Below are 13,760 nucleotides of genomic sequence, written 5' to 3' on the forward strand. Positions count from 1 at the left end.
GACAATTAGCTTTCATTTGTCAAAAAGATGCTGTTACAACTCCTGCTTGCCAGGCTAAAACATACTCATATAACATACTAACATGAAAGAAGGCAAGAATGTGGCTACCATATATATACCATTTTAAATCAGTAAAAAACCCTACACATTTGACACTAAGTTTAAAATTAAGACCTCAGTAAATCATTAAAACTCTAAAAGAGAAACAGAGAAATTTCCTGAAAGTGAGATGGCTCAGTGAAATGAACTCTGCCACGAAGTAAGTATTACACTGTATCCAGAGACCCAATTAGCTTCTTTAGTCATCTACTGCTATGGGGTGAGATAGCTGAGAGCCTCTTTGGAAACAGTTTTTAAGACCTATAATTACCTCCTATACTTACAACACTAAACATATTTGAGAGGCAACATTTATACATAACCAGTAATTACAAGTCACAGGTTCAGATGTCTTTCATGTTCTGCTCTTTAATCTGTACTTTATTTTACTTCTTGCCTGGGAAAATGGATATGTCATTGAACTTCTCTTCTGAAAAAGGATAAGCAAGCATTATACCAAGATGAGATTTCTATGAGAGCTATGCATTCTAGCAAGCAGGGTGCTTTCACAAATTAATGTTCATCCTTATGTACCCTAGGAACATGCTTAATTACTAGAGTTACTCCTAAGATCAACTTCCTCTTGAACACCTCCGGTCATTAATTTGTTAGCCAAAAGTTTTCATACGAGAACGTTTAGTAGAGATACACTCTCCTCCTCCTATGCATGTGAATTTTGAGAGCAACTGCAATTCTACAAAACGTTTATCTTCACTTGTATCCCTACTTGCTATTATGATACAAGCAGTAGTTTGAGGTAGCTGTGCACTAAGTATCAAAAGAACCCCAACAGTCCTCTAGCATCTGTAACATGTACAATTTAAGGAAAATCAAGGCAACAGATATGAATTAGAAACCACTATTGGGATCTCAGGGTTGTTTCTGGATTCTGCTACGTATACTTTATTCTCAATAAGGTGGGTGGAGCAAAGTGTATACATTCCCTGAGTTAAAGCCCAACGTGTAGAGGAGACTATTTTTACACTTTCCACAGAATGAATCAGACTACAGAACGGGAAGCGGCAAATATCATCTTCAATCTGACTTCCTACCGTGGCAAACATTGATATATCTTAAGATTATACCTTGTACTAATTAACAGGATGAGAATATATCCTCTTAGCGATGACATTTGTCAGAAACATAGATGCTCAGCAAATGAGTGAAAGAACAATGCCAGTTTAAAACATTAAGCAAGCAAAAATTAACATTATTCTAAATCAGTGGACCTTCTTCCCACTTTTTTTTTTTCCATCTATAAATGCATCTGGTAATTATACCTTACAGCACAGGTGACTAATACCTGCCAAAATATTAAATGACAATTTGAGATGAAAGCTGTTTTGAAGGTATCATTTACAGTACTCTTATTATGACTAGTGAAAAGAATACTACAGGTTTAATTGCCAAGGAGTTTTTTTCCTCTAAATTCAAAACATCCTTAAGAATGTTACATAGGTTCCGTATACTTTCACTAGTTATTAAACAAGATTTTAAAAAGAGTCTGAATGAATATTCACCACTTGGATGCAAAAATCCAGCACTTGGACAGTACAAAGTCAATTCCACAGGTAAAGGAGAGCACTCAGTTCCTAGTGACAGATCTGGCCTTATAAACCAGAGTAAGTTGTATGTTAAAGCTCTGTAAGGATAGATTATTTTCAATGCTTATGAAGGATTTCCCTCAAGTTAGAACTAACATACCAGGAACAAACTAGCATCTAGACTCTTAACCTTATTCTGCTTCCCAGTGTTTGAACATATTAAGCATGCTTTCTCAATTTCTAATTTAATAATCCAAATGACTGGTCTTAAGAACTTACAGTTCTTATTGCTTCTCACAGTCAAACAAACAATACAACTGAGGTCTCCCTATCTTTAAAATCAAAACTTATCCTCTCTACAGCATCAGAAAGCAAAGACAAAGCCTGCATAAAAAACTTCCTGGGAAATACAAATAAGATACCATAATTATAACATGACTTCTGTAGACTATGGGCAAAAGGGATATTTCAATCATCACCCAGAATTACCCTGCCTCCTAGCTAAAAGAATTTAAACTGCTTTGTATGAAAGTTATGCAGGTAAAAAGGGTGAGGACCAGCTAACCTCTTGCATGGTAGAGGAAGAGCGTGTTAGTGATGTTGGCACATAGCAACACAGGAAGAGGGTATTTAGAAAGAATAATTATAATTCTTAAGACAGCTGTTGAATTACTAAATACACAATGGCCCCTGACTTTTATGCTGAAGTACCACAGTTGGCCAAACTCATTTAACATACAAAAATAAGAAGATGTGCAGACTTCAAGTGTAAACACAAGTCAAGAAGGCAATGCAAAGCCACAGACATGACACCAGCCAGAGCATGCTCAGAGACAAACATAAAAGGGAGAGCAGGTTTACAGTGAATTCTGCATTAATGACAGCTACATTAACAAACACGCTTAAAAGCACTGTATCCTGTGTTAAAAGATAAATACATACATAAATGTATATGTATATCTCAACACAGTTGCTGTACAAGAAAGAAACCTTTCTCAGGTTTAAAGTTTCCTCATCCTTCTAATTTTATAACATCGTTCTTGGAAAACAGCTGTCTTTTTTAATCACTTCTAATGGAACTCCATTTTGTTTAAATACATAGATTCACGAAAAGGACTGTTATAAGCAACATACTATCAACTTGACAATTTTACTATGCAAATTAAAATTAAAAGATCTACTTTCAATATAACTGGGTAACACCACCAAATTAATTTTTTATAGTTTATTAAAAACATTGTTTGGTGAAAGCCAGCTGAGAATGCATTCATTTTTAACTCCAGAATGTGCCCAATAATAGCTGAGATTTTTCCTTCATTTCCAGTAGTTACTCATATTCCTTCAATCTTATTCTAGAATTAAGTCAATAGCACTTCTGCTAGTAAAAATCATTAACATATCAACATTTGACATAGAAAATCTCATTAACTGAGCTAAGGAATTCTAAAGAACTCATGATGAATCTAAAAAACTCACTGTATTTGAATGCATATAATTTTAAATAACTGTCCTCTGAACAGATCAAGTGGCAAAAGCATGCCCTCTGGTTAATAGAATACGAACAAAATCCCTTACCTGATGGCTGGGTCCAACTCTGATTTCACCTTGGGTACTGTTTAGCCTCCTAATATATAAAGAAAAAAAACAGTAATGAGAAAGAATTACAATTAATGAAATTTAGGATCATATTCTGTATTTTTTGTCATTGCATTTCCAATGCAAATGGAAGAAAAGCAGAAATAATACATTATTAAGTAAATAAGAAAGGATATACTCAGGTGTATTACAGGCTACGCTACAATTGCAAAAAACAACAGGGCAAGTCTGGAACTTTTAGTCAAGCAGTTGAAGTCAAGAAGAGGATCAGTGCAATCTGTCCTCACAGTAGCAAGAAAGCATTGGGCAGCTGATAATGGGACACACATCTTCCCACTTTTTGATGTTTAGATTTCATGCAATACAGAAGTAGCACTGACTTCTAATCAAGATCCTTTAAAAGCCTCTACAGTTCTCTACAGCTCTGAACTGCTCTATGCTTTAGCCAGCCAACTCAAAAGCCTGCTATGCAGAGAATCACCTTCCAACAAGCATCTGACTTTTACTAATACTATGTTCCTTCAACTGCTTATTTTGACACCAAACCTAAAGTAACGCAGACAACATGCTAAGCACTATGCCACAGATTAATACATAGGAAATACCATGTTCCTCATGAACATCTTTGTGGTCATTTTCATTTTGAAAGAGAAAATATCTTAAACGAAAATATTTGAGGTATTAACCTTTGAACGACAGAGCCTTGCATTACCAGAATTGGCAAAACTAATTCCTCTTTTTTCCAGGCAGAGTTAATGGAAAACCATGCAAGTTACTTTGGATCTCACACACAAAATGATCTAGCTCTTGTTTTAAGAAGTTAAAATTATTATTACTGCTGTTAATTCCTTTGCTAAAATCACATCAGATAGCATGACACAGAAGCATGGAAAATCTAAAAAGCAATAAAAACACGCCTTGTGAGATTTGTAGAAGTGAATTTAATTCAATTAATCCAAAAAGGTCTTCCCTTCTACATAATACACTTGGCCCTCATATTTTTCACTACTTTGAAAAGAAATTTATATAAAAAAACTTCAAGTTCCAAATGAACTGTCCTCCATGTAGTGAGAATTATACTCTGAAGGGCTCTGTGCTGCTCACGTCATTGGTTGGAGTTACTGAATAACATCATATGGTAGAAGAAAAACTATTTTTTCATGTTGCAGTAGAATTACCCTGGCAACAATAGAAGTTAAAGGTATGCCAATATAAACCAGAATAACACATCTGACATGACAGAATTTATTTTTCTTCCTAAATTTTGAACAGAATAACAGAGTAAATAAAACTTTATCACTGAAGAGTGCCTTTTGACCCTTTATTAAATATATTATAATATAAGCAACAAGGCGGCACATGAACAAAACTATTTACTGCAAATACTAATTTCTCAAGTACTCCAGTTGAATCCATGGGACCTCTCTGCTGTGATCTCACATATCCAGCTCTTGTCAAGAGCCAGATCACTACAGTCTATAAAGGCACTTGTGCCTGAACACTGGTATTTGGGATACTGAATGCAGCTACTGTCTGAAAACTTAAATGATCCTCCAAGACTCTTGTAGAATAGCATTAAAGAACACAACCAAATCCAAGGAAATTCAATATCCTTAAGATCAACATTCTTCTTTTCCTATAAATTGTTCTTACTTAAACAGACATCTTATTTATATTCTGCATATTACATTAAAAGGACAACAAAATTCGGAGCTGTTACAAGACAAACTTTTGAATTTAACACTTCAATAACTGCAAGACATTTAAGTGACTCTCAACACACTAGCAAGGAAGAGCACATGCATAAAGCTAACAGATCACAGTCTTTAATCTGGAAACAGCAAACTTGAATTAATCTTGCAATTTGGTGTTACAGGAATAACGACATCATTTTACAAGTAAGCTGCCACCCTGCAGGATTTCTTATTCACCCTGCTGTGTTCACAGGGATCATAAGCAATGGCTGAGAAACAGTTTCCTTTAAACTTTAAAAATTAAGATCACAGCCATAAACTGCTAGCCCTGAGCAAAACTAACAATGGATAGCCCAAACCATTAAATACCATTTGAAGTCAAAAAGGTTACTGGAGGGTTTGGGGGTTTTTTTACATGATTATTTGCATATATTTATGAACATTTTCACCTCAAAATTTCAAAGTATGTTGCATATGTGTATTAAGTTAAACTTCACCTTACTGACCATTCTGCAATGTTATTCATTGGTGCACAAGTGGGTAAATTACAGCAGTGGATCTGAATGGACCTTGTCCAAGACAACATGACAGGAGAACCTGTCAGACAGGAATACACACAGGTTTTGTAATACTCAATCTTATGTCGTGATGTCTACGCAATGCTACCTTCCTGGTAAGCAGATCCATGCTAAAATATGTGCCAAAAGTCTCCTGAAAAGAACGAGAATATGTCAAAATGTTTTACTCCAATGCATATTTTTGCAAGACATGATCTGACACTGTTCTCTTGTTTTCAGGGTATGCAAAGAAATGACTGAACTAGAAAATCAATTTTATATATACAACAAAGTTATAAATTAAATACTAGGGTACATTTTTTTCAGCTACAAGGCATCAGAATTTTTCCCTGTGAGGAATGAAGGGGAAACTGACAACAGAAAATGCTGATGCCCTTCCTTTATTCCCAGAATTCATTTTAAAGCCATGCACATCTCTACTAGTCAGTGCAAGTCAAACTTAAAACATGTCTATGCAGTTTCTGCCAGCTACAATACTTCACACCAGCCAACGGCTGCACAAGTAGGTTTTGTACTTAAAGGGAAAATTAAGCTATTTCCTGTTTAGATAGGAAAAAACACAGGACTCCAAATATCCCCCAGCTCCCAATTTCTTCAGCTGCATCACACTGAATATGATAAATAAAGCATTTAAGAATCAAGACTGATTATAGGATGCTGGAGCATCCTAGAAGTAATTGCAAAGATAAAAGCAAAGTTTTGGATGGGACTTCTGCTCCTAGCTATTCATGTGGAGTTAGCTGGGGAAACTCAATGGGGCTATCCAACCATGATTCCTCAGATGAAAATGAAGTGTTGAGAGAAATATTTCTGTGTGCCTTTTCATCACTCATTTACCATTTCCTCATTGCATTCACACCCTAAAGGTACTCCCTCCCCCTGCCCCAAAAGGTAAGGACTGGACGGAATTAAGCTGCTGTGCAGGAAGCTCTTTCAGGCTGCACTACATCACACTTTTTTTAAAAAGGGCACAAAGCTGATCGCTCTGCAAGGGCACACAATCTGTTAAATAATTTTTGCTGTTTCCACATCCCCAGGAATGGGTTTGCAAATGGAAAGAAAATTCTTGCTATGGAAACTAAAATGCACTGTAGATTTTTAAGCTAAATTATATTGGTGGAGAGCAATTACAATAATAATGGAACAGCACTCAGTGTTTATTCTATGGGAAAGAAAAAAGAGGACCCAACACTGTATATGAAATCTGACACAAAAGAAACTGATGTAACAAAGCAGTATCCATAGCAACAACAACTTAATATTTCAGTCCTCTTCAGCTGCAGTGGATTAAATATAATGACAAGATGTTCCCTTTGAAAAGTAACCTGTTGCCATGACAACGTTGTATTCTGCAAAGTAAACAGGGGCTGGTCAGAAAGGAGATGGAAGCCTGCGACTGAATATCAAAAAGGCAAGAAGCTTCTGTAGCAAAGCAGGGCAAAACAAGCACACTCTAATCCGAGAGAGGCTTGTTCCTAACAGTTGGGAGAGAAGAGAGAGGATGTTCAGTTCAATAAAGCTTTGTCCTTTCAATTCTAAAGCAACAGCGGAGGTTGGAGGTTCAAGGCCAAAAGCAGTACCACTGAGAGAAAACAGTTCAGAGGTGAGGATGAGAAAGGAATAGGAGACAGCACCGAATGGTGCAGAGCTTTAATTTATCAGCTTTAGAAAGAAGGAAAGAGAGGAAGGAAGGCTGGCAACAACAGTTCCTGCACGATTTCCAATAAACAAGTTTAACCCTCTCTGTTTATCATCTACCTTCTTGTCTATAATGTACACTGGACTCATACCATTTACACAAAAGCTGGCACAACTGGCAGCCTTTGTCCATGAAAATAATGCAGCATTGCAATGCCATTAAGGACTGAAACAACAGTTTCAGTTGGCAACAAATGAACTGCCACAAGACAGAGTTTGAGCTGCAATGAAGTACACCAGATCAGCTTTGAGGATAACTCGGGTTCAGGACTTGCAAAACCAACTGCTATTATGGTATTGCCAGAGCCATACAGGATTCAAGGCTGGAAATTCGCAGCAACACTCTCCAGAGTTTGGAGACAATGGCAAAAGGCATTTGCAGATTTCTGCATAGTACCTCTCCACACTGTTCTATCTTTGTCCTATCCTTGACATGAATCCAAGTCAGTTCTTCACCCACCACATCTAGTGAAGATCTTTGCTAGGAAGCCAGGCTTCTGAAAGAAACTACACACACTGTATACATAAGGTGGACCTTCAAGGTCAGGGATTGTGTGTAGATGGTGGAATCTTAGACATTGCGATACTGCTTCTTTCATGTTTTCCTTTTTACTACGAAAGTTCAGAAAGAAATATGCTATGCAGTAATGGCACATTTTTTATACTGACTTCCATGCCTGAGACGGGGGTGAGGGAGGTGGTACTACTGCAGTATCACATTCAATCAACTATGGTCTTCATCAGTTCATTTTACCCAGCAACAGACATGGTTTAATTTCATTCTGCTGTGGTCACCACAGACTCAATGGTCTCCACCACATACTGCACTTCCACCTGCTTTCTGAAACACCTGCTACCAACCAGCAACAGCTCAGAAAACACGAAAATAACTTAATGCTACCATTAAAACAAAACACCACAACCCAAATGTCACATATAGGACAGCATTCTGTGCTACCCATTTAACCACTCTGGGCATAATCGTTCCTGATTCTGTACATTGAGATGATCTGTAATTAAACTAGAGGGATGCTTCAACAAAAAAGGGTTTTTAAATGGGCCAAATTGCTCAGCCACAGACTCTCTCTCAGTCAGTCTTTCTGATTCTCTTCGGAGCTCTCCAAAAAGGGTTTTCAAAACCAACTTGCTAAAAACCACTGCCTACTGCAACCTATGCATTTCACTAACACAAACTTCACAGTGCAGAAGAAGTTTCAACAATTAAACTAGAAGCACTATCAGTCTAAGCAGCTCTCACCATCCTGGAATACGGCCTGTAGGAGGGGACAGGGCTCTCCGAAGTTGAGACCAGAAGGGGTACCAGAATAGTGATTACTATGCACTCAGCCATCACAGTGTAAGGACAGATTGTTAGCTAAGGAAGTGTGTAAAAACAGTTGGAAGAGGTCATTATTTTTATATGACAAAAGACTAAAAGAGGAAAGACACAGATTAAAGCTAGGATACGCAGGGGTTTGGGGGGTGTGGGGGGGTGTTTCTTTTTAATAAGCAATAACAAGCTATAGCATTAAACTATGAATATTATGAGACCTAGGTTTATTTACGAAGCCTGGTAAGAAAATCAATGGCTTACCAAATAAAACCAAAACCAGATTAGATATATGCATTATAGGCAGAATAGATCATAAATTGCAATCATACACTTCAACATTGATGTAGCCAAACAGCCACTATTATTGGCAAGATAATCAGTTACATAAATTGATACAGTAAGGCAATTCCTAGATATTTGTGATTTCTGTAAAATTAATATAAATCTGAAGTAGTTAGGAAAAAGAAAGTCTCAAGTAAAGGTTTTTAAAAAATCTCTTTATGCAAATGGTCCAATACCCAAGACGACAAAAAAATGCTCTTCAGAGGCAGTTCTAAAAACATCTGGCAAGGATCATTTTGTTCCATCTCTAGAGGGACAAAAAGGGAGAGAACACAATTGCTCCACTCCAACTTCAGCTGGTTAAAAAGTAGTTTATCAGGGCCTGAAAGGGACTGGCATTACTTTCAAGAGATCCATTTGGTAGCACATTGTTTCATTTTATTCTGTGCATCCAAAAAACAAAAATTCAGAACTTCCCTTGCCATGCTCCTCCTTCATCCGATGCTATGCAGGCTCTGTCTGCAAAGACTTAACTATTAAAAAAAAAGAGCTTTACATACATTTGCTCCTCTGCAGCACTAAAGTCGTCAAGATTTCACCACAGTGATGCAAAATAGACTGCTCACAAACACAATCAGCCTCTGTCATACATCACAGCTCTATTCTTACTTTCTCCAAGCATCTGCTTATGGTCACTGCTGGGAGACAGGATACTGAGCCAAATGGATCCTCAATTTGACCCAAGACGACCATTCTTATGCACGTTATGTTCTTACATTACACAGTTCAAAATACAAAAGGGACAATCGGGTTCAGGCCATTCAACCTTTAACCAAAGAATCCCCACAACTACCACAAACCTGTGAGTTAGGTGCCTAAGAGTAACAGAATTGGCTCTCCCCCCCCCGCCCCAACCAAACAGCAATTCTTGCTTAAAGACAATGAGTTAGTTACATTGTTTTGTTTGCATTATATGGGGACCTATATCAATTTACAGATTAAACAATGGCTTGTTAGCTTTTTCCAAATATTGTCTACATTAAAAATTTTACGTCATGTGTCCAGCTTGCACTTGTGCCTTAAATCTTTTTTTTTAAGCAAGATTTTAAAATCCCTTTTCTACAAGTAGTATCTTAATGCTCAGAAAATATTCTTACTAATGGTCAGCCTCCAGTAAGTTTAAGTTTTGTTTAAAACCTGTTGTAACAGTGCATTATAACAAAAACAAATGCACAAGCAATTTTGTGTTCCGGTAAAAAAATCAAACCTGTATTTCAGGGAAATGAGCTTATACGGGAACGTTTTTAGTGATTGCTCAATCTAAAGCAGGAATGAATAAACATGTACTAACATTTGTATCTTCAGTACAAGCTCAAACCTGCTGACTGACTGCAGAGCCAGAACTTTAAGGAAGGGGAAGACTCAGTGTTCTGCACCCGTGCTGCTGTTTGGAGAAGGAAGTAGTTGCAGAAGTTTGAGTCAGACAGGGAAAGCTTTTTCAAGATAAACGTTATTTTTTCATCAGGTTTATATATGAGGAAAGAGACTATACAGTCCTTAGAAGTATTGTCCCCTACTCAAAAGGTAGGATGGAAGTGATCATAATACAGCCATTCTGAGACACAAATTATTGCAAAGGAAACAAGGATTCTCTCCACATAGGAATTACCTGTGTTTTTTATCTAGTCTACGTGTGATTTTAATAGAACCAGAATGTTACTTATTTACAAGCAACATTTACACTGATAAGTAAATATGTAAATGAATTCATCAGGGAATTATGTTGCTTTAACTGTTTATCCTGTATAGTTTCTGAAGTGGCCAGGCAGTACCTTTGCACTTCCCAGAGCAAACAGTCACTGTTAAAACAGACTACATACTACATCAGCACCATTTCTTCAGCACAATCACAGTTTATATGCAGGACAGTGGAACCAGGCAGCAACCTAGCAGTTAATTTTTTCCATAAAGCTTCATCAAGGTTAGATGCAATGATCTACCACTCAGTCTCTTAGCTTGCATGACAACACAAATCTCCAGCTTCCTTGAACAGCAGATACATGGAGAAGCAACAGCATGTGTTAAGGTGATAAGCATGAAAAATGTGAGGCATAAAACAAGCTTGAAGATATCCCTAGTTCTGCCATACACCTGGAAATACAAAGCTCTAATTAAAACAAATTACAGCCTAAAGAATTGGAAGGAAGTGGGAAGAAGAAATCTTACTGATTTAAGTCTTGAAAAAAACTAAAATTAAGCCAGAACAAAGGGAAGTAAGACTATCAAGTACTTTGCTGCTATTTCTTCATCCAAAGGACAAAATACAAGCACTTCCCATAATATATTTGTAACACCAAACAGTTCTTTGGAGTGGAACTGTAACTCACCAGACCACCTATCAACAGTCTCTGAACTGGAGAGAATCTTCTGGGCATCCAGTCAGCTTAAAACTTCACCATTAGTAGTAACTGTGTAAGCACACTCCACGTGATCAAGGAGAAAGGGTCTCTTCACTACACTAAATATCTTGCCAGTACCACAGATAACTTACAGCAGACAGCCTTACTTCTACCAAGGGTTTTTTGGGTTTGTTTTTGGGGGGGGTGGGGGTGGTTTTTGGGGTTTTTTTGTTTGTTTGTTGGGTTTTTGGGGGTGGAAGGGGGGAGGCTGGTTTTCTATTTGTGTTGTTGCTTTTTTTAAACCAAAGTGTGTCTTGTACACCTATGCACAAACCTAAGGAACTGCTTTCATTATAACCTGGCTGACCAACCCCACAACTGGCAATATAGGTGAAAGCCATTTGTGTTGAAGCATATGGAAAGGAAACATTGAGATCTCAGAAGACACTGAAGGTCTGCTGTGAGAGGAGTACTGCCACAGGGAATAAAAATATCTATACATTTGCTAGGAGCAGGAACCATCTACACGAGCATAGCACGGATACCAGAGCCATCCTTCAAGGGGGAGTTCTGGGAGCCAATACAACCAACATGATATCCATAAGTTCTCATGTGCAAGTGATTAAGTGAAGAATGCCTTATTTGGCATATTATTCCAGCTGTATTTGTGTTGCTAAATGTAACACTTTTGTTTGACAATCAGATTTTGTTTTGTTACAACCTAGAGATGTTTTCATTTTTTTCCACATGTGCTATTGTAAGTTAACCTTATAGCTTTTAAAAATAAAATGAAAATTTGGTCATGTTTAAGTTTAGAAGTGGCATTTTTTTTCAAATCTTTTTTTAAATGCATGCACAAATTATCACTGAAAAACAGCACAAAGCAGACTGCTTTGTACCCTCCCCAACCCTTCATGCATTCTCTTCTGCTTATAAGTCAACATTTAAAACAAATGTTAATGACACAAGGTGTCATATCCCTGTATTCCTGCAGAGCAGTGTCATACTCCTGTACATAGGCAAATAGCTCCTTTACTAGGAATAAGAATGTTTCTAAAGCCTAGGCCTACAGAGACACCCCTTTCAACTATGAGGTGATTCAGCCAGACTGAAGTTCAAGGGAATTGTGCTCTATAATCATTAGCATGACTTAGCTTCAGCCAATGGCAAAAATGACCAGTGACCCACACTAAATAGGCGTTCTTGATTTTTATGCTCTATAGGTATAAAAGGAAATGGAAAAGGGAATGACACTTCAGATAGCATACAGATACGGACACGGCACTAACATGGGCAAAATTATGCAGTCTTATTCATCATTCATTCCTCAGCTTCTGACAAGAGAAGGAAGGTAGCCCCAGTAATGCACACTGGACAGGTGAACGACTATGTGTGCAAGGCTAAAAGTCAACCTTCTGCTACAAAGTTCCAGAGATGTCACTACGAGCAGCACAAATCATCCTGTCACCTTCAAACTCAATGCACTCCAGTAACTCGCAAACAAGTTACCCTGATTGAAGTATCTCCCCTCAGCAATAGACCCCATGGTGTCGAGATCAGTTCTGCAAGCCAATGGGCTAGGCAGAGGGCCACAGCAGAACAGCACCCAGTTTTGCACAAGTTCAGACACTGAATGGCATGAGAACACGCTGCAGAATCAAGTTTACTCCCATTCAACACACCCAAGTCCTCTCAAACCCATCTATATTTAGCAGTGACAAGTCACTGATGGCTGTCCCACAAGGACCTCAAAGCCAGTCGCAACCATACAATCATTACACAAAACTGTAGAGCCCAAGTCCTCTATTTTATTCAGATCAGTCTAAAAATTTAAGTGTTTTGCTAGCCTGATAAAACTGATGTGGGTAGTGCTTACACAGCTGTCATGTGACAAGCTTCTCCATGCATAAGACAATATTGCTGCATTTTAGGTGCGTGTTATTTGCATGTGACTGACAAGCAAGCAGACCCATGCTGGCGACTTTTTTTTCCTTAATACTTGAGGAAGTACCAGCAGGATCACTGCCCCTCAATCAAAATGAGAACCACCTATCCTCAGAGCAACCAATGGCTGCTGATCTACGACCCTCCCTGTAACATTATCTAAACAGTCTGTTGCAGGCCCAAACATTTCCTAATAGCCACTTCAGTAACACTACATCCTGCAGAGTGCCTCTGCAGCTCCCTACAGACCTGCCATAAGGTTGGCATGCAGACAGCACAACTGAAATTAAAACTGCACCACGAGGGGAAAAAAAAAAAAAAAAGCAAGCCCACACAGCTTCAACGTTTTGCTACATGCACCCCTTAGCCAGCAGATTCCCTGCTCAGTGCCCTCATGCACCATACGAACAGCTGCACAGCAAAGCTGATGTGATTACAAGGTTCTGAGGAACATGCAATAGTAATGAAATGATTTCATAAACATTTCAGAAGTCACAAATAACAGCAAAAATCATCATTGTTTAGGGGAGGCCAGAGTGATGTAGCCTACCTGCAGGGGCTGAATGGATCATCCATGACTATGACAGGCTCTT

General features: G+C 38.0%; 1 protein-coding gene across 3 annotated transcripts in view; it reads right to left on the bottom strand.

Annotated features, from left to right (window-relative positions):
- The window catches only part of RERE (arginine-glutamic acid dipeptide repeats), a 256,805-nt gene that overhangs the window by 101,282 nt on the left and 141,763 nt on the right, over positions 1 to 13,760 (bottom strand). For all 3 annotated transcript variants that reach the window (XM_050909265.1, XM_050909263.1, XM_050909264.1), the window contains exon 7: positions 3,219 to 3,267. In XM_050909265.1, the coding sequence (XP_050765222.1) occupies positions 3,219 to 3,267 (49 nt within the window). The remainder of the gene's footprint in view (positions 1 to 3,218; positions 3,268 to 13,760) is intronic.

Source organism: Gymnogyps californianus, chromosome 21, assembly GCF_018139145.2.
Source record: "Gymnogyps californianus isolate 813 chromosome 21, ASM1813914v2, whole genome shotgun sequence".
In the NCBI taxonomy this organism is placed as follows: Eukaryota; Metazoa; Chordata; class Aves; order Accipitriformes; family Cathartidae; genus Gymnogyps; species Gymnogyps californianus.